This window comes from Strongylocentrotus purpuratus, unplaced genomic scaffold (genome assembly GCF_000002235.5).
Source record: "Strongylocentrotus purpuratus isolate Spur 01 unplaced genomic scaffold, Spur_5.0 spur5_scaffold_21, whole genome shotgun sequence".
Taxonomy (NCBI): domain Eukaryota; kingdom Metazoa; phylum Echinodermata; class Echinoidea; order Camarodonta; family Strongylocentrotidae; genus Strongylocentrotus; species Strongylocentrotus purpuratus.
The window spans coordinates 42,504,231-42,527,720 of NW_022145607.1; the positions used below are offsets into that span (position 1 = coordinate 42,504,231).

General features: G+C 39.4%; 1 protein-coding gene across 1 annotated transcript; it reads right to left on the reverse strand.

Annotated features, from left to right (window-relative positions):
* Positions 1-18,040: 18,040 nt before the first annotated feature.
* On the reverse strand, positions 18,041-19,284 carry LOC115927981 (extensin-like). Its single transcript, XM_030994414.1, has 2 exons — positions 19,030-19,284; positions 18,041-18,505 (listed from the first exon to the last, which is right to left on the reverse strand). The coding sequence occupies exons 1-2, from the start codon at positions 19,282-19,284 to the stop codon at positions 18,041-18,043; spliced, it is 720 nt and encodes a 239-aa protein (XP_030850274.1).
* Between the last annotated feature and the right edge of the window lie 4,206 nt (positions 19,285-23,490).

A 23,490-nucleotide genomic window follows, 5' to 3' on the forward strand; every position in this document is an offset into this window, starting at 1 on the left:
TATATCGGTAACGCACTTGACTTCCAACCTCGAGATCCCTGGTTCGAGTCCGGGTGTCTCCAACACTTTTTTTTTTCACTTTTTTTTCCTTTTGACCTTCACTGTACCATCTCCTTTGATTATTTAAACACGTACATTCGCAAATAATGTCATAAATAACCCTGTTTACTTTATTATTACCCTATTTTCACTTAATCCATTACTTTTTGCGTGTAATCCCATAAGGGAGATGACTTTTTCTAAAATATGGATTCTACATTCCTGTCTTTTGCAAGCAATATCGCCGTTATTTCTGCTTGGATTTTGTTGACTTTTGAGTATGTTGTAGCTGAGACTATATGCTATCTAAATCAACCCTCATTTTTTAAATTAGATATCAGGATCACGCTCATGATCATGCTCATTATCATCATGATCATCATTATCATAATGGTGATAATCATTTATCAATTACATTTTCATTTCTTTGAATAAGATAAAAATCGTCAAAAGGTGTTCTTCATGATGTAAATTAGAGTCAAATGTGTAACTGGTTACTGCACAGGGTCAAAGGTCAAATATTGTTTCAATCTATCTTCCCTAGATCCATGATGATCAAGGAGACACAATTTAATCTTGACATATGAATAGATCATAATGGGAGAAGCATATGAATGGGAGAAGCATTTTACAAAATAATATACCGTGTAATGCATTATTCGTTATGTAGACCATTATCATACGTATCACCTAATTCGTCTAAGTGACGAATTAAAGTCTAGTTAGGTGATACGTAACGAAGTCTACGTATCACCTTTTGATTTCGTCAAGATTTTTCTTTATTATTTATTTTTATTATTCTTCCTCGAATTTGTTCGCAAGATATCTCAAGACTGAATAAAGCCATTATCATGAAACTTGCCATGATGATAGATCTTAGTCTAACTTAGAACTGCGTGACTTTTTGGAGAGTCAAAATGATCGTGACGTCATCCAGGCGCCATTTTGTGAAAATCAACTAATGATCATATCTTCATAACGGAAAAGTATTTCTCATTCATAATTATCACGATTAAGATAAATATCCGTCCGGTCAAGTTGAGGTCAATAAAAGTGCGCAAATGCGCGCGTGCGCGTTCGTCCGCGCGTTTACGCGCGCGCAAAAATTTAAAATGCTCCAAATCATCCCAATTTTTTTTTGCATACGTTTCAGGCCATATGGAGCATTTGATAAAAAAATTACGCACACGCGCATGCGCGCGCGTTTTCGCGCGTACTGGCATTTTGCAACATAGAATCGCCGATTTTTTTCTGTCATCATATTCGGTACATTTTTCCAAGCATTTTGATGATTTGTTCACCTTTTATTAACGCAATGAGCGTCCGTCAAAGTTGACAGCACGCGCGGATTTGCGTTATCTTTATCCACAATACATGGGCAAAAACATGCCTATATAAAATTCATTGTAACTCTTTAGAATAGATAGAAACTCCTAATATTTTTTCATATTTATATAGATTATGAGTCGGAGATATGATTTCATGTCTCATTTTATCCTCAATTAACTCATGACGTCATCATAATGGCCTCCAAACTCAAAATTTTAATTTGCATATTATGACGTCAGCATATTTTTGGAAAATTGATTGTATCTCTGTAAATATGGATCAATTTTCTTTTTAATTATGATATGTTCTAGCTGAGACAATTTTCTACAAATGTAGTATTCACAATTTTTATTTTTGACAAAAGTATCATGGTGTATTTTTGCGATTAAATGAGGCATGTCAATTTTTCGCATTTTGCGTGTATTCTCTATGGGACATGACTTTTTCTCAAAACTGGATTCTACACTCCTGTCTTTCGCGAGCAAAATCTCCGTTGTTTTAGCTTTGTTTTCGCTGAGCTTTGGATATGTTGTAGCTGAGACAATGAGCTATCAAAAGTGTTCCCTTTATTTTTCGATTAGATGCCAGAATTATGCTCATATTTCACTTGCAAAGTAGGATTTCTGAATTCCATTTCCCGTTTACGTTTAATCGCTATGGGAGATGTTTTGGTATATCGGTAACGCACTTGACTTCCAACCTCGAGATCCCTGGTTCGAGTCCGGGTGTCTCCAACACTTTTTTTTTCTCACTTTTTTTTCCTTTTGACCTTCACTGTACCATCTCCTTTGATTATTTAAACACGTAGATTCGCAAATAATGTCATAAATAACGCTTTTTACTTTATTATTACCCTATTTTTACTTAATCCATTACTTTTTGCGTGTAATCCCTATGGGAGATGACTTTTTCTAAAATCTGGAGTCTACATTCCTGTCTTTTGCGAGCAATATCGCCGTTATTTCGGCTTGGATTTTGTTGATTTTTGAGTATGTTGTAGCTGAGACTATATGCTATCTAAATCAACCCTCATTTTTTCAATAAGATGTCATGATCGCGCTCATGATCATGATCATGATCATCATGATCATCATTATCATAATGATGATAATCATTTATCAGTTACATTTTCATTTCTTTGAATAAGATAAAAATCGTCAAAAGGTGTTCTTCATGATGTAAATTAGAGTCAAATGTGTAACTGGTTACTGCACAGGGTCAAAGGTCATATATTGTTTCAGTCTATCTTCCCTAGATCCATGATGATCAAGGAGACACAATTTAATCTTGACATATGACTAGATCATAATGGGAGAAGCATATGAATTGGAGAAGCATTTTACAAAATAATATATCGTGTAATGCATTATTCGTTATGTAGACCATTATCATACGTATCACCTAATTCGTCTAAGTGACGAATTAAAGTCTAGTTATTCCTATTATTCTTCCTCGATTTTGTTCGCAGGATATCTCAAGACTGAATAAAACCATTATCATGAAACTTTCAATGATGATAGATCTTAGTCTAATTTAGAACTGCGTGACTTTTCAAAGACTCAAAATTATCGTGACGTCATCTAGACGCCATTTTGTTAAAATCAACTTATGATCATATCTTCATAACGGAAAGCCATTTCTCATTCATATTTGTCATGATCAAGGTCAATCTCCGTCCGGTCAATTTGAGGTCGATATATGCGCGTAAAAATGCGCGTACGCGTAGGTGCGCGCGTTTACGCGCGCTCAAAAAATTAAAATGCTCCAAATCATCCCAAATTTTTTTTGCATACGTTTCAGGCCATATAGAGCATTTGACAAAAAATCGCGCTCACGCGCATGCGCGCGCGTTTTTTGCGCGTACTAGCATTTTGCAACATAGAATCGCCGATTTTTTTCTGTCATCATATTTGGTACATTTTTCCAAGCATTTTTATAATTTGTTCACCTTTTATTAACGCAATGAGCGTTCGTGAAAGTTGACAGCACGCGCGGATTTGCGTGATCTTTATCCACAAAACATGGGCAAAAACATGCCTATATACAATTCATTGTAACTCTTTAGAATAGATAGAAACTCCTAATATTTTTTTATATTTGGATAGATTATGAGTCGGAGATATGATTTCATGTCTCATTTTATCCTCAATTAACTCATGACGTCATCATAATGGCCTCCAAACTCAAAATTTCAATTTGCATATTATGACGTCAGCATATTTTTGGAAAATTGATTGTATCTCTGTAAATATTGATCAATTTTCTTTTTAATTTTGATATGTTCTAGCTGAGACAATTTTCTACAAATGTACTATTCACAATTTTTATTTTTGACAAAAGTATCATGGTGTATTTTTGCGATTAAAGGAGGCATGTCAATTTTTCGCATTTTGCGTGTATTCTCTATGGGACATGACTTTTTCTCAAAACTGGATTCTACACTCCTGTCTTTCGCGAGCAAAATCTCCGTTGTTTTAGCTTCGTTTTCGCTGAGCTTTGGATATGTTGTAGCTGAGACAATGAGCTATCAATAGTGTGCCTTTTATTTTTCGATTAGATGCCGGGATCATGCTCATATTTTACTTGCAAAGTAGAATTTCTGAATTCCATTTCCCGTTTACGTGTAATCGCTAAGGGAGATGTTTTGGTATATCGGTAACGCACTTGACTTCCAACCTCGAGATCCCTGGTTCGAGTCCGGGTGTCTCCAACACTTTTTTGTTCACTTTTTTTTTCCTTTTGACCTTCACTGTACCATCTCCTTTGATTATTTAAACACGTAGATTCGCAAATAATGTCATAAATAACCCTTTTTACTTTATTATTACCCTATTTTCACTTAATCCATTACTTTTTGCGTGTAATCCCTATGGGAGATGACTTTTTCTAAAATCTGGAGTCTACATTCCTGTCTTTTGCGAGCAATATCGCCGTTATTTCGGCTTGGATTTTTTTGATTTTTGAGTATGTTGTAGCTGAGACTATATGCTATCTAAATCAACCCTCATTTTTTCAATAAGATGTCATGATCGCGCTCATGATCATGATCATCATCATCATGATCATCATTATCATAATGATGATAATCATTTATCAATTACATTTTCATTTCTTTGAATAAGATAAAATCGTCAAAAGGTGTTCTTCATGATGTAAATTAGAGTCAAATGCGTAACTGGTTACTGCACAGGGTCAAAGGTCATATATTGTTTCAATCTATCTTCCCTAGATCCATGATGATCAAGGAGACACAATTTAATCTTGACATATGAATAGATCATAATGGGAGAAGCATATGAATGGGAGAAGCATTTTACAAAATAATATATCGTGTAATGCATTATTCGTTATGTAAACCATTATCATACGTATCACCTAATTCGTCTAAGTGACGAATTAAAGTCTAGTTTATTTTTATTATTCTTCCTCGAATTTGTTCGCAAGATATCTCAAGACTGAATAAAGCCATTATCATGAAACTTTCAATGATGATAGATCTTAGTCTAACTTAGAACTGTGTGACTTTTCAGACAGTCAAGGTCATCGTGACGTCATCCAGGCGCCATTTTGTGAAAATCAACTTATGATCATATCTTCATAAAGGAAAGCCATTTTTCATTCATATTTATCATGATTAAACTCAATATCCGTCCGGTCAATTTCAAGTCAATAAATGCGCGCAAAAATGCGCGTACGCTTATGTCCGCGCGTTTACGCGCGCGAAAAAAATTAAAATGCTCTAAATCATCCCAAATTTTTTTTGCATACGTTTCAGGCCATATGGAGCATTTGATAAAAAAATAGCGCACACGCGCATGCGCGCGCGTTTTCGCGCGTACTGGCATTTTGCAACTTAGAATCGCCGATTTTTTTCTGTCATCATATTCGGTACATTTTTCCAAGCATTTTGATAATTTGTTCACCTTTTATTAACGCAATGAGCGTCCGTCAAAGTTGACAGCACGCGCGGATTTGCGTTATCTTTATCCACAATACATGGGCAAAAACATGCCTATATAAAATTCATTGTAACTCTTTAGAATAGATAGAAACTCCTAATATTTTTTTCATATTTGGATAGATTATGAGTCGGAAATTTGATTTCATGTCTCATTTTATCCTCAATTAACTCATGACGTCATCATAATGGCCTCCAAACTCAAAATTTCAATTTGCATATTATGACGTCAGCATATTTTTGGAAAATGGATTGTATCTCTGTAAATATTGATCAATTTTCTTTTTAATTTTGATATGTTCTAGCTGAGACAATTTTCTACAAATGTAGTATTCACAATTTTTATTTTTGACAAAAGTATCATGGTGTATTTTTGCGATTAAAGGAGGCATGTCAATTTTACGCATTTTGCGTGTATTCTCTATAGGACATGACTTTTTCTCAAAACTGGATTCTACACTCCTGTCTTTCGCGAGCAAAATCTCCGTTGTTTTAGCTTTGTTTTCGCTGAGCTTTGGATATGTTGTAGCTGAGACAATAAGCTATCACACGTGTGTCTTTTATTTTTCGATTAGATGCCGATATCATGCTCATATTTCACTTGCAAAGTAGGATTTCTGAATTCCATTTCCCGTTTACGTGTAATCGCTATGGGAGATGTTTTGGTATATCGTTAACGCACTTGACTTCCAACCTCGAGATCCCTGGTTCGAGTCCGGGTGTCTCCAACACTTTTTTTTTCTCACTTTTTTTTCCTTTTGACCTTCACTGTACCATCTCCTTTGATTATTTAAACACGTAGATTCGCAAATAATGTCATAAATAACCCTTTTTACTTTATTATTACCCTATTTTCACTTAATCCATTACTTTTTGCGTGTAATCCCTATGGGAGATGACTTTTTCTAAAATCTGGAGTCTACATTCCCGTCTTTTGCGAGCAATATCGCCGTTATTTCGGCTTGGATTTTGTTGATTTTTTAGTATGTTGTAGCTGAGACTATATGCTATCTAAATCAACCCTCATTTTTTCAATAAGATGTCATGATCGCGCTCATGATCATGATCATGATCATCATGATCATCATTATCATAATGATGATAATCATTTATCAATTACATTTTCATTTCTTTGAATAAGATAAAAATCGTCAAAAGGTGTTCTTCATGATGTAAATTAGAGTCAAATGTGTAACTGGTTACTGCACAGGGTCGAAGGTCATATATTGTTTCAATCTATCTTCCCTAGATCCATGATGATCAAGGAGACACAATTTAATCTTGACATATGAATAGATCATAATGGGAGAAGCATATGAATGGGAGAAGCAGTTTACAAAATAATATATCGTGTAATGCATTATTCGTTATGTAGACCATTATCATACGTATCACCTAATTCGTCTAAGTGACGAATTAAAGTCTAGTTATTACTATTATTATTATCATTATTAATATCATCGTAGATGTCTGCATCATTGTTCTCATGGCTAGCACTCTTTGCAGGATGGATCACTCCCCTTTCACTTGCAATACCTCAACCTCAGAGGTGAGTCTGCCATGAAGGTCTTGACTGCAACCAAGAGAAGTGGTGAAGACCTTAATCTCAAAATATCATGTGAGAAATATCACATGAGTCAGGTCTGGTAATCTTGACGCTCACTTGATGGATGATGCATTACAACAACTCTGTGATGGAACAGCTCCTTCAAGCCTCTTCCAGGATGATTCTGCGGTGAGGAGGACCTCCATCTTTTCCCCACCGTATCCTTTTATTAGATCATTTTTTTTAAATGTACTAAAATCGTTTATCAGCTAATATAGGGGCGGAAATTATTCATCTAAAAGTTCTCCTTCTGATTCCGCCACCTCTTAAGATGATTCTTTCATATAGATCTCAAATGACACGGGAAGTAGTGGTGGTGATCTTCATATCTTCAGATAGCTCTTCATGTTACAGCTTACAATCTGTCAGGTCCGGGGATTGATCTGTGCGGCCATTCGATGGGATGATGCATGGCATCTGTGATGGAACACCTTCCTGAAGGTATTTCTGTCAATGACTCACCGATTCGCATTTTCTCCATCTTGCATCCATCAAATCTTTTCGCTGGAGCATTCAAATTATACTGTAAGTGTGGTATTTATTTTCCAAGTCACAATATAAAAAACAAAACAAACGAAATAGAAAATACATATGAAATGAGAAAAAAAAAAAATAGATTTCCTTGGGGTCCAGAAATGTCAATAAAAATTGAAGAAAAAATGGTCGTCCAATAGTTCGTCAGGGTGGATGGATTGTTAGTTGTCCGTTAGCTCATAAGGGTTGACTGCTTTGGCAGTTCCTCCTTGCCTGTTCCATCTTGCATCCATCATTATTTCTCTGCCACTGTGCCAGATGATTCTGTGATGAGCAGGTACTCCATCTTGCAACCCCCATAATCGTGTCAAACCTGCCATCTTGTGGGTGATTAAAGTGTGTTGTTCGAACAGTGGTATCTTCTCATCGTTGATCAAGCTCATGTTGGCTTCATCTTCTGGGTTCCAATCAGTGTGCTGTGTTCTTTTAGTACAATCCGGATAGATACTATTCCATGATCCACATTTCTGTCGACGTAACATGAGGGAGGGTGGTGATGGGATACATATTCTCGAACCATCTGGTTGTTGACTTTTTCGTTCTTAAAGCCCCACTGTCCTACTTGTAGCTACTTGCTCCCTCTATATAGAAAACTTCCCCGATCGGTGCCTGTTGGTCCCCCATGATCCTCTTTTTCTTATGTTAGTTTAGAGCTGAGTTAATGAGATAGCCACCTGTCAGTGACTTCGCTATGTGGTCTAATCCCTTCTTGCCAAGTAGTATTGACGGTCTTTAAACAAAACCCCGTCTTCTCTGCAGATTATCCGTCACTAATCTTGCTCTTTGAATCAGGTGTCATTTGGTAATACCGAAGATACTTGGGGCCTTGGGCGTCTGCTCTCAGTGGCTGGTGGCGGCAAAACATCTTGCATTCATACCGATGGATGTAGCGTCTCCAATAATGCATCTTTCCATGACTAAGCAGTCATTGGTATTTCATAAGTCGCTTAGGGTAAAGAAGGTCTGGGTTGAGTAGCCGGTCGCGGCAGAATATGTGTAGAAATCAATGGATGGTTCGTTTCCTATCAATATATCCTCTATGAATCTTATAAAATTTTATTTTCACATATAACCATGATAATCTGGCGAGCTACTATGCATTGAAAACTACAAATCTTAATTAAATCGGATAAAAAGACGAGTTTATAATTTAACTAAATAATTAACTGCCCATTTGATGAAAACAACATTAGATAATTTAGGCCTTTGAGTGGCTTAAACATCTTGTATCTTTCTGTCGAAGGGATACGTTCATTAGACTTTTTCATTCATTTTAATGTAAGAATGAAGAGTAATGCTCGATAAAATCTACAATTTGAGTAGAATGTTAAACAAGAGCTGCAATTTTAGAAAAGAATTTTCGAGTGTATGCTCCGATACTTTAGGACAGATCTTTGTCGAATCTGGAAAGAAAAATATACGGGGAGAGAAAAATCGTCATTAATGAGAGAAGTTGGGAAAAAGTTAGGAAAAGATGAAAATTAGTGTAGTGAAAGATAGATAAGAAGAGAATCACAGAAAAGGAACGGAAAGACAGAACGAAGTGCACAGGATTAAATGCGAGCTAAAGAGAATACTTAGCCTTTAACGTGTCAACGACTTGAACACCGCAAGTGCCCTTCCTTACAAAGGTTAAAAAAAACACCATTCTATTCTAAAGATTGACTTCCGCAGCACATCCGCAAACATAACATACCCTCCACTCGACATCGCTGCCACAGAAAAACACCTCCTCTTTCCCAGAGCACACCCGATGTCCACCACAGACCGTACCGCAGAGGGCACGTTCATGTACAAGAGGCAAGGAGAGACCCCATCACGTGCACCAAGAGGCACCGTTCACACTGGCAGACGTCGAGGCCTAGATCACCCAGTTACCATCACTCACTTTGCCACCACGCACACGCAACCCCTTACCATGTCACTATCGCCCATCTCCTCCATCTACAGGAGACATCCCTGACGTGATCTGGGAGAAACCGAGAGACACTAAAACAGTTCTGTGGCAGGAGAGATGGGTGCAAATACCAGTGACCTCTGAGTCCACCCGTTCCTCCCCCATTCTGGGCCCGACTCTCAATTAGGTGAATCAAAATGTGCAACCTGATCCCTATCTATGTGTTCATTCCCCTGAGCCTCTTTGCTATATTGACCCTCTACTTCCTTCGTCCCTTTAAATGGAACCCCCCCCCCCCCCCCGAAGTGTGGTCCCCTCTAAAGGGAAGCCCCTCACCCAAAGAAGGGTGTTTCCCCACTAAAGGAAAGCCCCCTCCCCGAATGGTGGTCTCCTACTAAAGAAGCCCCCCCCCCCCTCCCAAGGGTGGTCGCCCTCTAAAGGGACCCATTCCCCCTTGAAAGGTGTTCTCTCTCTAAAGGGAAGACCCCTCCCCGAACTGCTCTCCTTCTCAAGAGCTATTTTCACTCCCTACAGCTGATATTCCTAAGAGAGCTCCCGTTACGGAGCTTTCCTCCCTCTTATAAGAGTGCATTTCCTATGAGCTGTATTCTACCTAAAAGAGCTGCCCTCTCTCTATTTCCTCGAGAGTAGGCCACGATCTTCTTATGAGCAACATTCCTCCTAAAGAACTGCCTTCCTGCTCAAGAGCTGCCCTCCCTCAGAAGAGCGGCGCTCCTTGTTAAGAGCTGACATGCCTCTCAAGAGCTGTTCTCCCAATCTTAATAGGAGCTGTTCTCCTGCTTAGAACTTGGTGTTTCCAATAATGGACGTCTAAAGAGCTGCTATTGCGATAAAAAGCTATTACCCTCTCTAAAATGTTGTCATTCCTCTTAATACTTGCACGCCTCTTGTTAAGAGCTGCACCCATCTAAAGATATGCCACCCGTCTTAAGAGATGCCATCCCTCTAAAGAGATGCCTCCCTGTAAGAGATTCCCTCACCCTGAAGAGCTTCCTTCTTTTCAGGTAGCAAAGCGAAATGTGGTGCATAAATCCGTGGCTGTTCAACCTAACACCGTAGCTGGCAAAATAATCATTTTCCATCAATCTGGGACCTAGCTAGTCCAGACAGGCATTTATCAGAATCATAATTCGGACTCTGGTGCATGCCTGCTTGGACTAGCTAAGTCCCGGATAGATGAAAACTAATTATTATTTTGCCAGATACGGTGTTAGGTTGAATAGCCACGGATTTATGCACCACATTTCGCTTTGCTACCTGAAAAGAAGGAAGCTCTTCAGAGTGAGGGAATCTCTTAAAGGGAGGCATCTCTTTAGAGGGATGGCATCTCTTAAGAGGGGTGGCATATCTTTAGAGGGGTGCAGCTCTCAACAAGAGGCGTGCAGGTATTACGATGAATGACAGCATACTAAGAAGTCTTAGATAGCTAAAAGACGTGCGTTGATTGGTCAAATGTGTTCTTCGCCAATCCGTAAAATGCCGCGGTCTTACGCATTACATTTCGCTAAACTTCCTAAAGAGATTCTCTCCCGCAACAGAAGAGCTCCGCTCCCTCTGAAGAGCTGCCTCCGCCTCGAGCGATTATCCCTTGTTTTACATGCTAAAGGCAATGGCGCTCCAAATTATTTCCACTACCTCGAAAGGGTTATATTTCTGATAAATTATTTAACTTCTGCTAATTTCATAAGGTTTCGTCCGTTGTCACGTTGACATCGTTCTTCTGCTAAATTGTTGCCTGACCCTTTTATAATGGGTCGCGCTTGCTGTGTAGCTCTTCATGTAAATTTCCCTTTAGAAGGGGTTTCTTTTTGTCTTCTTCAATCGTAAAGTGTTTGTTAACATTATTGTTTAAAAATATACTAATATGTCTATATATTCTCAAAGTTAGACATGGAATTTATCTTAACTGTAGAAACGATCCAGATTTAAGTTTTGAACAATGAAACCAAAAGATGTGAAACCAGTAGGCCTCCACCCGAATGACTCAGAGACAGATAAAAACACGGACTTACAAAACATGAAACAGAGACAGACAAATACAAAACACACACAATCAGAAAATCAGAAAAAAACAAGAACAAACAAAACAATAAACGGAGACGGACATAAACATGAACGAACATACAAAACAAAAAACAGAGACAAACACGGAAACATGACGTGTACACTTAGAAATGACTGGCAGGTGTCGTATGTGATAGTATGTTGACCTTATCTTATCACCCGGGATAGTTCAAGTTGTATGGACTTACATCGCCTTGAGATGATATTGGCGAAGGCCGTAGTTATAAGCTTTTTATAACTTCGATTATAGTTGCAGCAAATGAGCTCTATTCTAATAGAGGTCCGAATCTTTGTTTGTAAAACTAAATAGAGATTGATTTTGTCCTACAGGTATTTGTTTTTGATTAGCTGAAAGCTTATAGAACTAATATTAGTAATATTGTTGAGAATCAGCGCAAAACTAATATAATTAGAATGTATCATTAGAAAACTAAAATGAGGTTGTTGCTGGTATTTTTTGGAAATCAGCTAACAATTATCAGAATTCTGAATATTTTTTCCAAAAACCCCAGAGAGATGGATTATGTTTCTATAATATTGCACTGGTAGCTCTGATATGGAATCATAGCCTTGACTGAACATCAAAGACGGATAGAATTAGTGAAGTATACTTAATGCGCAAGCATACTCAATGACGGTGATGTGGGAAGTGGTTAGGTAGATCAATCTCAACTTAAATTGTTTCAAAATTATAAATTTGGCATGGCCGAGATTTTGTATTTGATTTTTTTTTCAAATCAAACATTACCCCCCAAAAAGAAATTAAAAAAATAGGATCCAACTTCAGAATTTTGAACCAAAAATTGTGAAACTAGTAAACCCTAATGACCCAAATGAAACCAAAAAATGTGATCGGGAAAATTTTTAAGCACTTAGCTCTTCGGGAATCTCTTCCGGGTCATCACTGCTATGTGCACGAGAAGCTTCGAAGGTGACCTTTGAAGGCTTCTCACTGCTTGGTGCGCGGGAAGCCTCGCAAGTGGCTTTGGCAGGCTTCTTGCCATCATTCATGGCGTCGTCATCCTCACCAAGGTCCATGTCGAAGATGAAGATCTCTTCGCCATGCATGTAGTCGTAGGTCTCCTCCTCGACAGATTGGTCATCCTGTTGGCCCATGATCTTACCGTGATCGATGGTGGGATAGATCATTTCGGTGTTGCTGATTTGAGGACGCTTGAAGAGCAGACGATCATGTTTGGGCTGTGCAGGAGGATGAGACTCCATCGCACGAGACTGCTGGACTGTCTGTGCGTCTGCAAATCGAAAGGATGGTTAATCATTAAAATCTAGTATACATATCCATTAAATATCAAGGGATGTTTTTTTTTTTGCAGAGGGTTAAAATAAATCATATTTTCTTCTTCAAATTGGCAATAATGATATTTCTACCACGACACCAAACTTCGATATAAGTTTAATGAAAATTGATTTGCATTTTGTATGGAAATTTTAGTTGTTTAAAATAATTTTTAAACGTGTTGCCTATTTCATAATCTTTTTTTCTGTGCTCTTTTTTTGTTCTTCTTCATCTTTCTTTTCTTCCCCCTCCCCAAGTCTTTTGTGTGTGTGTTTTTCCCTTTAATATAGTTAGCATCCTATCCGTCACTTATTCTCAATGACATTGTCATACCTGAAGGTTTTGTTTTCTGACGTTGCCTGGCGCTCTTTTGAGTTGTTCTATGGAACTTGTTGGTGGTGTATCTGCTGTTGCCGTCTGGTTTTGATGTTGAAGGGCGTGGTGCCGGATTGGCGTGTCTGCGGTTGCCGTCTGGTTTTGATGTTGGATGGCGTGGTGCCAGATTGGCGTGTTTGCGGTTGCCGTCTGGTTTTGATGTTGGAGGGCGTGGTGCCAGATTGGCGTGTCTGCGGTTGCCGTCTGGTTTTGATGTTGGAGGGCGTGGTGCCAGATTGGCGTGTTTGCGGTTGCTGTCTGGTTTTGATGTTGGAGGGCGTGGTGCCAGATTGGCGTGTCTGCAGTTGCCGTCTGGTTTTGATGTTGGAGGGCGTGGTGCCAGATTGGCGTGTCTGCGGTTGCCGTCTGGTTTTGATGTTGGAGGGCGTGATGCCAGTACCGGAGGGCGTGGTGCCTGAACTGGAGGGCGTGGTGCCAGAACTGGAGGCACATCAAAGGAAATCAGTTCCGGTTTCTCCGGACTGATATCCACCTTCACAAAAATAATGATTAAGCGGACTAAGTTTAGACAAGTTTTAGACCTTGTCCAAGCAATCGGTTTCGGGTGGGCTTTTTATATATGGAACGCTAAGAGTCAGCCTCTTCCTTCCATTCTCGTTAATGTACATGAGTGTTATCCTGCTTGGGGTATTACTATTATGGACCGCTAGGTTTCGAGTAAACCATGCATAATAAGAATCCATTCTAAAAAAAAGAGGCAACTGCCTAAGAGGTCACATCATAAGAATGGGGATTGACCTTATTATCCCCGACAGATTCTCTGCATGCTTGTAAAGTTTTAATAAACTGTATCTTTACATATCGAACAACTTGTGTATACATACTATAATTATAATTAATTTGATGTTACTTTAATATTTAGTTGTCCTGTGTTATAAAGTTATCTTCATTGTACATTTTTTTCCGTTTGCGGTTTGTTGCATTTTCCATGTTTTGTATGGATATAACTTGATCTTTATTTTGACTTTGATATTTATTTTAAAATCTTGAACCTACCATGCCAGACTTTCGTTTCCAGTCTACTGGACGTCCACGATTGCGTATATTATTCTTCTTGGGGCCGGTGGGTGGGCGTGGTCCAAGAGGCGGTTGCTGCAAGGGCGTGGTGGTGACGAAGGTGGAGGCAGTAGTGGTAGCGCTTGCTTGAGGCGCCACGGTTTCAGGGGTCATGGGGGCGTTGTTCTGTGAGACGATTGGTGCGCGGGAAGCCTCGCAAGTGGCTTTAGCAGGCTTCTTGCCATCATTCATGGCGTCGTCATCCTCACCAAGGTCCATGTCGAAGATGAAGATCTCTTCGCCATGCATGTAGTCGTAGGTCTCCTCCTCGACAGATTGGTCATCCTGTTGGCCCATGATCTTACCGTGATCGATGGTGGGATAGATCATTTCGGTGTTGCTGATTTGAGGACGCTTGAAGAGAAGACGATCATGTTTGGGTTGTGCAGGAGGGTGAGACTTCATCGCACGAGACTGCTGGACTGTCTGTGCGTCTGCAAATCGAAAGGATGGTTAATCATTAAAATCTAGTATACATATCCATTAAATATCAAGGGATGTTGTTTTTTTGCAGAGGGTTAAAATAAATCATATTTTCTTCTTCAAATTGGCAATAATGATATTTCTACCACGACACCAAACTTCGATATAAGTTTAATGAAAATTGATTTGCATTTTCTATGGAAATTTTAGTTGTTTAAAATAATTTTTAAACGTGTTGCCTATTTCATAATCTTTTTTTTTTTGCGCTCTTTTTTGTTCTTCTTCATCTTTCTTTTCTTCCCCCCTCCCCAAGTCTTTTGTGTGTGTGTTTTTCCCTTTAATATAGTTAGCATCCTATCCGTCACTTATTCTCAATGACATTGTCATACCTGAAGGTTTTGTTTTCTGACGTTGCCTGGCGCTCTTTTGAGTTGTTCTATGGAACTTGTTGGTGGTGTGTCTGCTGTTGCCGTCTAGTTTTGATGTTGGAGGGCGTGGTGCCTGTAATATGTGATCTAATACATTGACTCAATGCTACATGCTATACACACATACACACAGTTAATGTACACTGTGGTGTATGGGCTCTTATATACACAATATAACCAGTCATGCTGGATTGCAAACTCTGCATTCTTGGCTGTTTCCTCCTTCAACTGACTCAACCGGTCTGGAGCAAACTGTACAAAGTTACATGCTATACACAATGCTACATGCTATACACACATACACACAGTTAATGTACACTGTGGTGTATGGGCTCTTATATACACAATATAACCAGTCATGCTGGATTGCAACTTCACTCTGATGTTTCTCTATGTGTCTTCATTTGAGTACTAACCATACAGCTAAACAACCCCACATTATATGGTGGCAGCGGTGGGATATATCTCAGGATGCCTTTTGGTCTAGCAATGTCTCAGGATGTATTCCAGCAGCGAATGGACGAAATCCTCGAAGGTTGCCCCGGCACAATAGGGATCGCTGACGATATTGTTGTGTTCGGCAAGAGTGAAGCAGAGCACGATCGGAATCTGCACCACCTCATGTCCAAAGCTGTGAAGTACGGTCTGCAGTTCAACAGTGGCAAGTGCAGCATCAAGGTCAACCAGATTTCCTTCTTCGGTATGATCTACGATGCAGATGGCGTCCATCCGGATCCTCACAAGGTCGAGGCAATCAAGTCAATGTCTCCACCTGAGAACAAGAGCCAGCTTCGTGAGTTCCTTGGTATGATAACCTACCTTAGCCCATTCATACCAAATCTTTCAGCCCAGACTGCAAGCCTACGTGGTCTTTTGAAGCAGGACGCTGAATTCCAATGGACTCCAACGCACCAGTCTGCCTTCAATGATTTACGTGACAAGGTATGTCACGATGCAACTCGGGCGTATTTCGATGTTAACAAGCCTACGGTACTGCAGGTAGATGCTTCTCTGCAGGGCTTGGGAGCGACTCTACTGCAGGATGGAAAGGGTATCGCGTTTGCATCAAAGGCCCTCAGTGATGCAGAGACGAGGTACGCCAACATAGAGCGAGAGCTGCTTGCAGTGGTCTTCGGCTGTGAACGATTCCACATCTTCCTGTACGGGAAAAGTTTCATAGTTGAGACGGACCACAAGCCCCTGGAGATGATCCAGCATAAGCACCTGGCAGCGGCCCCACCTAGACTCCAGCGTATGCTCCTTCGTCTACAGCCATACAAGCTGACAATTGTCTACAAGCCTGGTAAGGATGTACCAGTAGCTGACTGCCTATCCAGACGTCCTCTTGGTCCTCCAGAACACATCCACCTTGACCTGCAAATCAACTTTGTACAGTTTGCTCCAGACCGGTTGAGTCAGTTGAAGGAGGAAACAGCCAAGAATGCAGAGTTTGCAGCACTACAGAAGGTGATTGTGAAAGGGTGGCCAGAGAAGAGACGTGAGCTACCACGGCAGCTGCAGAGATACTGGGCCTTTCGAGATCAACTTGCAGTTGAGGATGGACTGATCCTGAATGGTGAACGAATCCTTATTCCACACTCCATGAGGGAGTACATACTGAGCAAGCTTCACGAAGGTCATCAAGGTATCGAGAAGACACGACTTCGGGCTAAGGCTTCTGTGTACTGGGAATCAATCAATGACGATATCGAGGTCCTGGTGAAAGGCTGCTCAGTCTGCCAAGAGTACAAACCCTCGCAGCCCCATGAGACTCTTCTCCAGCACGAGATACCTACACGATCCTGGCAAGTCTTAGGTACAGACTTATTTCACTTTGAAGGGAACAATTATCTCATCATTGCAGATTACTTCTCAAAGTTTCCTTTCATCCGGAAAATGCCTCAAGAGTGTACCAGTGCTGCAGTAGTCAATGCGACCCGTCAGGTGTTCGCAGAACAAGGAGTTCCAGAAAGAATCGTTAGCGACAACGGAAGACATTTTGACTCCTCAACATACAGTGACTTTGCTACACAGTGGGGATTCAGCCATGTTACATCCTCTCCCCACTACCCCAGGTCAAATGGCTTCATTGAGCGAATGATTCAAACTGTCAAGAATACGCTCAAGAAAGCTAAAGTGAGTGGTATCGACCCCAACATGGCTCTACTATGTATCCGTGCCACTCCAATTGACAGCCGCATACCAAGCCCAGCTGAGCTTCTTTACGGGAGGAAGATGAAGGACAACTTACCAACTCGAATCCGCAACAACTCCCCTGGTCGTGATGATGTTAACCATCGTATGCAGCTTCGACAGCAGAGCCAGAAGTATCATCACGACAAATCAGCCCATGACCTAGCACCACTCTCACCTGGGCAGCTTGTGAGAGTCCAAGACCAGACATCACGTCACTGGATAACAGCTACTGTTCGTGAGCAATGCCATGAGCCTAGGTCATATCTCGTCGAGACGCCTAATGGAAGGGTGCTACGCAGAAACCGGCAACACCTCGCTGATATTGAGCCCAGGCGTATCCATCATGATGAGGAGGTAACCAAGACACCCGATCCTCGTACACGCGAAGAGATGACGCTTGATCCAACGCCGGTCATCAGAGGTTCTCCTGCCCCAACCCCTGCCCCAAACCCTGCCCCAAACCCTGTCCCAATCCCCAACCACCAGCAGACCACCCGCAGTGGCCGGGTAATCAAGAAGCCAGAAAAATTGACTTATTGATAGGACTTCATCTTTGGATACTTCAAGTTTGAACATTATGGACTCAGTTATTGTTCTGTAAGGGGGATGTAATATGTGATCTAATACATTGACTCAATGCTACATGCTATACACACATACACACAGTTAATGTACACTGTGGTGTATGGGCTCTTATATACACAATATAACCAGTCATGCTGGATTGCAACTTCACTCTGATGTTTCTCTATGTGTCTTCATTTGAGTACTAACCATACAGCTAAACAACCCCACATTATAGTGCCGGATTGGCGTGTCTGCGGTTGCCGTCTGGTTTTGATGTTGGATGGCGTGGTGCCAGATTGGCGTGTTTGCGGTTGCCGTCTGGTTTTGATGTTGGAGGGCGTGGTGCCAGATTGGCGTGTCTGCGGTTGCCGTCTGGTTTTGATGTTGGAGGGCGTGGTGCCAGATTGGCGTGTTTGCGGTTGCCGTCTGGTTTTGATGTTGGAGGGCGTGGTGCCAGATTGGCGTGTCTGCGGTTGCCGTCTGGTTTTGATGTTGGATGGCGTGGTGCCAGATTGGCGTGTCTGCGGTTGCCGTCTGGTTTTGATGTCGGATGGCGTGGTGCCAGATTGGCGTGTTTGCGGTTGCCGTCTGGTTTTGATGTTGGAGGGCGTGGTGCCAGTACCGGAGGGCGTGGTGCCAGAACTTGAGGCACATCAAAGGAAATCAGTTCCGGTTTCTCCGGACTGATATCCACCTTCACAAAAATAATGATTAAGCGGACTAAGTTTAGACAAGTTTTAGACCTTGGCCAAGCAAGTGGTTTCGGGTGGGCATTTTATATATGGAACGCTAAGAGTCAGCCTCTTCCTTCCATTCTCGTTAATGTACATGAGTGTTATCCTGCTTGGGGTATTACTATTATGGACCGCTAGGTTTCGAGTAAACCATGCATAATAAGAATCCATTCTAAAAAAAGAGGCAACTGCCTAAAAGGTCACATCATAAGAATGGGGATTGACCTTATTATCCCCGACAGATTCTCTGCATGCTTGTAAAGTTTTAATAAACTGTATCTTTACATATAAGAACAACTTGTGTATACATACTATAATTATAATTCATTTGATGTTACTTTAATATTCAGTTGTCCTGTGTTATAAAGTTATCTTCATTGTACCATTTTTTCCGTTTGCGGTTTGTTGCATTTTTCATGTTTTGTATGGATATAACTTGATCTTTATTTTGACTTTGATATTTATTTTAAAACCTTGAACCTACCATGCCAGAGTTTCGTTTCCAGTCTACTGGACGTCCACGATTGCGCATATTATTCTTCTTGGGGCCGGTGGGTGGGCGTGGTCCAAGAGGCGGTTGCTGCAAGGGCGTGGTAGTGACGAAGGTGGAGGTAGTAGTGGTAGCGCTTGCTTGAGGCGCCACGGTTTCAGGGGTCATGGGGGCGTTGTTCTGTGAGACGATTGGTGCTGACGGCACAGGTGGCAGTGGAGCTTCACGCTCTTTCCGTGGATGCACCATCTCATATTCTTCTTCGAGTAGCTCCCCATCTTGAAGGGTTGAGGAAACGAGATAATAGTAATAAACATTTTGTTCCGTATAAACAAAATTAGAAAGACTTTCAAGAAATCAAATTATATAGGAAAGGTTCACTAGCCTATTAGGTTGCCTTCGGAAACCTTGTTCGGATTACGTAATGCCTTTGTTATGTCATAATATATTTCATTTTGTAAAGCTTTTACGATCATCTGTGTCATATGCTTTCCCATTTGTAATTGACTTAACAAAATTATGTTGGGTGTTGTGTGTCCGAACGCTTAACAAAAATAAAGCAGACACTTTTGAAAATTTTGCATCAACCAGATATTTCCGTCGTAAATGGTTCCGTCGTAAAAAGGTTTACGGAAATTGTTTGTAAACTTCTTCACATTACTGATTTAAAACAGCTGTCCGGATTACCAACCTGGACGTCTGGAAACACGACGTTTGTGTATTTACAAAGAATTGGGACTGTATATAAAGGCCTATATATTAATGCTCCACATGATTATTTTTCTTATCATCATCATTAGTATTTGTGGTTTGTTCGATAATCAGACCCATATGAGTAAATTGTGTTTTATGCACCCATTTATGGTAGAAATTTAAATGCTTAAAGTGTCTTGGTAACATTGTTGAAGGTTGATGAAAAAAAATTGCTTAATTTTTGTATAAAATGTTACTTACTATATTCTTTCTACTGTACTAACCCTCTGACATGCAAAAAATCCTGAAAAAAATTCTCAAACCACTAAGATATCTATGGTTTTCTTTGTAGGAGTCGATGTATGACACCCTCTAACAGTGATTAACAGTAAATTCTCCCAACCATTTTTGAATTTTCCCAACCGTTTTATTATGAAAAAAGACATAAAACAGGCTATAAAAAAATCTGTCAACACTTAAATGTCTGGAATGGAATGTAAAGCTATTTTATTGCTTTGTGACGATTTCTATTTACCTAAAATGTAATTAAATAATAATAATATAGTTAGGGGAATTAAGGAATCGATCAGATCAGTTTTTCCCAATTTGAACCATGAATAATGTTCCGTTTTCACTCAAATTTTCAGATTATTTTCACGTCTAGCATTGAAGTCACAACCTTAACACCACTATCTGTCATCTGAAAAATGTTACCAAGGCGCCTTTGAACTTTGACTACTAAATCAATAAATAGACCATTAATAAGCTGGACATTATTTTATATATAATCCGTACCCCCCCCCCCCCCCTCCGCCCTCTTTTTTTTTCTCTCTCTCTCTCTGTGCACATAAAGCATTTAATTTAAGCATATTTTTGTCTTCTCTTCCTCTCTTTCTGTCTATATACAGCTTTCTCTCTCTCTCTCTCTCTCTCCATCCATCTTTCTCTCTTTCTCTATCTAGATCTCTTTTTTTTTCTCTCTCTCTCTCTCCTTCTCTCTGCCTACATTATATGCAGTTTTCGCTCTTTCTCTTTCTCTTTCTCTCTCTCTCTCGCTCTCCCCCCTCTGAAAACAAAAATGTATTAACATAATAATGCTTTAACAATAACATGGGGGCAGTCATGTGTCAAACTAATTTCGGGGCACTCTTATACACAATATGAATAATTCTTAAATTTGGCCAATCGCGATCACTTTTTACTACAAATTCAGGAGAAATCAAACAAGTTGGGTCTGACGAAGTTCCGAGATAAGTCGGACACATACCAACTTTCGTATTAGGCAGTTTTAACCCAGTATTTTTTTGTTTTGTTAACAAACAAAAAAGTTAAAAATGAGTTTTAGCCAATGGTCATCTCGTATTTAATAGAGCCCTTATTAAGTTTTTAATATGCAAAGAACGGACTGTCATAGAAAGAAGAGTAATACAGCTTCACCGGGGATACATATGACCCACCCCTCGCCGAATTAAAAGAATATCAATTTCTTCGGGGCGAGAGTGTAAGCAACACCCCCCCCCCCATCCTCCCAATTCGCTATCTATTGAATAAAGTAGTACCACCATCAAACAAAAACATCATAATTATTCATCCCACTCCGTAACATCATATAAAGACAAATTAAATGAACAAGCTAAGATATTCGCGAATGTGTTAAACCAGGGTTATAATAATCAAGTAATAAAAGTGCCCTTACAATCCCGATGTATCTGTTGTATATTGCTTTTATACACGTCAATTTCATCATCAGTTATCTCACGTCGAGGCTCAGGACGTGGAGTAGTGGGGCGGGGTTTCCTTCCTTTAAGTGGAGGCAATTTTTTCTTTGGCTCTCTTTTCTTTCCGCCCATACTGAAATTTGTTTCCTGTTGTTTCTTGCAGAAGATTTTCTTTATCAGCTAGATTCTTGACTTGCTGCCTCGAATGTATGTATAGGAATAGCTATAATGTGCCAATGATATTTGTTGTGAAATTGCGTTGACATGGTATGTGTGCGCATGTGCACTTCGGCGCATTCAATTGTGACTTAACAAAGACTTAGGCAATGCGCGCACTGCGCCTTATGGGCGTGATAATACTAATACGGTACGTGCCGGTGTAGAATGAATTGTCATTATAAAAATTTTGTTCCTCTTGGTCATATCACTGTTACAGTGGGCCTAGATCCGACAAATCTGCATATCTTTTATGGGCAGGCATGTAAAGTCAAAATAAAATAAATATCAAAGTGGTAATATCCCCAAGATAAAACAGCCTGCCCGAATTTTGTTGTTATATCCATGTGCAAATTTGCGATCAAATATATCAGAGTACTTAGAAAGATAAATAGATAAATGATATTTCATTGCAGCGTTCATGAATGACAGTTCCACAACTGAATTGCACATGAATTACACAAAATGAAAATATATACATTGTAAAAATTACGGAACATTTAGTTATTTTTGTTTTAATTGTCATGTTGCTACTGCCTATATATACCATAAACCATTGAAAAACAGTTGATGAACATAATTTCAAAAATAAAATGTATAAACATAACTATATGCTAACATATTGACTAAGAGAATTGATATCTTATCAGTTCTTCATATTTCAATATTGCATTTGTGAGTATAGTGGTATTTGAAATAATTATACAAATTCAAAAGTTCAAATAGCAATTAAATATCATTAAAACATATTGGTACAATGTACTAAATCATTCAAACATATTGGTACAATGTACTACATCATTAAAAGGATGTACATAAATCAAGACATTAAAATGATAAATTATTAGGATGAATATAAACACGAGCATACTTGTATGATTAAGTTTTAGTATACAGGCGAATTGAATTTGGTATGAATGACTGAATGAATGAATATGACTATTTTGTGACTTGTTTTAAATTTAAAATTCGGAATTTTCTTTAAATCATTAAGTGTTCTAGTACATTGTTTATGTGGGAGAAATTGTTTAAATTGATCAGTGAGTGAAAATGATTTTTTTAAAGAACGTTACACATAATTCTTTGCATCTTTTGTCTTAAAGGTATAATTCAAACTTTTGGGAAAATTTTGAAAAATGGGTGGATAGTGATTCTTTACATTTTTGATATATTTGGATGCCCTTGAGGATGTATTATAAGCACTAGAAATTTAGCCCCTAAAACACTGTCAAATTCGAGTAAAATTGAATATCCAAATTTACCGGTGCTCCCTTTAGATTTTGATAAATTTCAAATAGCGCCTACGGTCGTACAATGGTAGCTGCGACAATGAAAATCTCAGAATATGTAGTTGTGATATATAATTTTCAAACGGGAATAGCAATTCGGTCGATTTTAGTCAAGAGACATTTTTTTATAGCTCAATTAATATTGGCCTTGAGAAGGAGCTATACAACATAATTTATACAACATAATTATACAACATAATTTATTATTTACAATTTCATAACTTTAGACTCGATTTCAACCGCGACAACGATCACTGAATATTGTAGAATCACATATGCTTCGAATATGTTCATTTGAACCAATCCATGACCCCAGACCAAAACTTTGTATTACCTTGAATGGTCGGAGTTCAGATTCATCAAGTGCATTTTTATAGTCATTATAATCCCTACGAAAACGCTCTTTTTTGTATTCTCACCAATCTCTCGTATCGATTTTAAGTGAGTCCTCTATTCCAAACAGGACTAGCATAGGCTATTCAAGTAAGGGGCGAATAAAACCGACAAAAAGAGTAAAAAGGTTTTCCTTTGGAAGACCA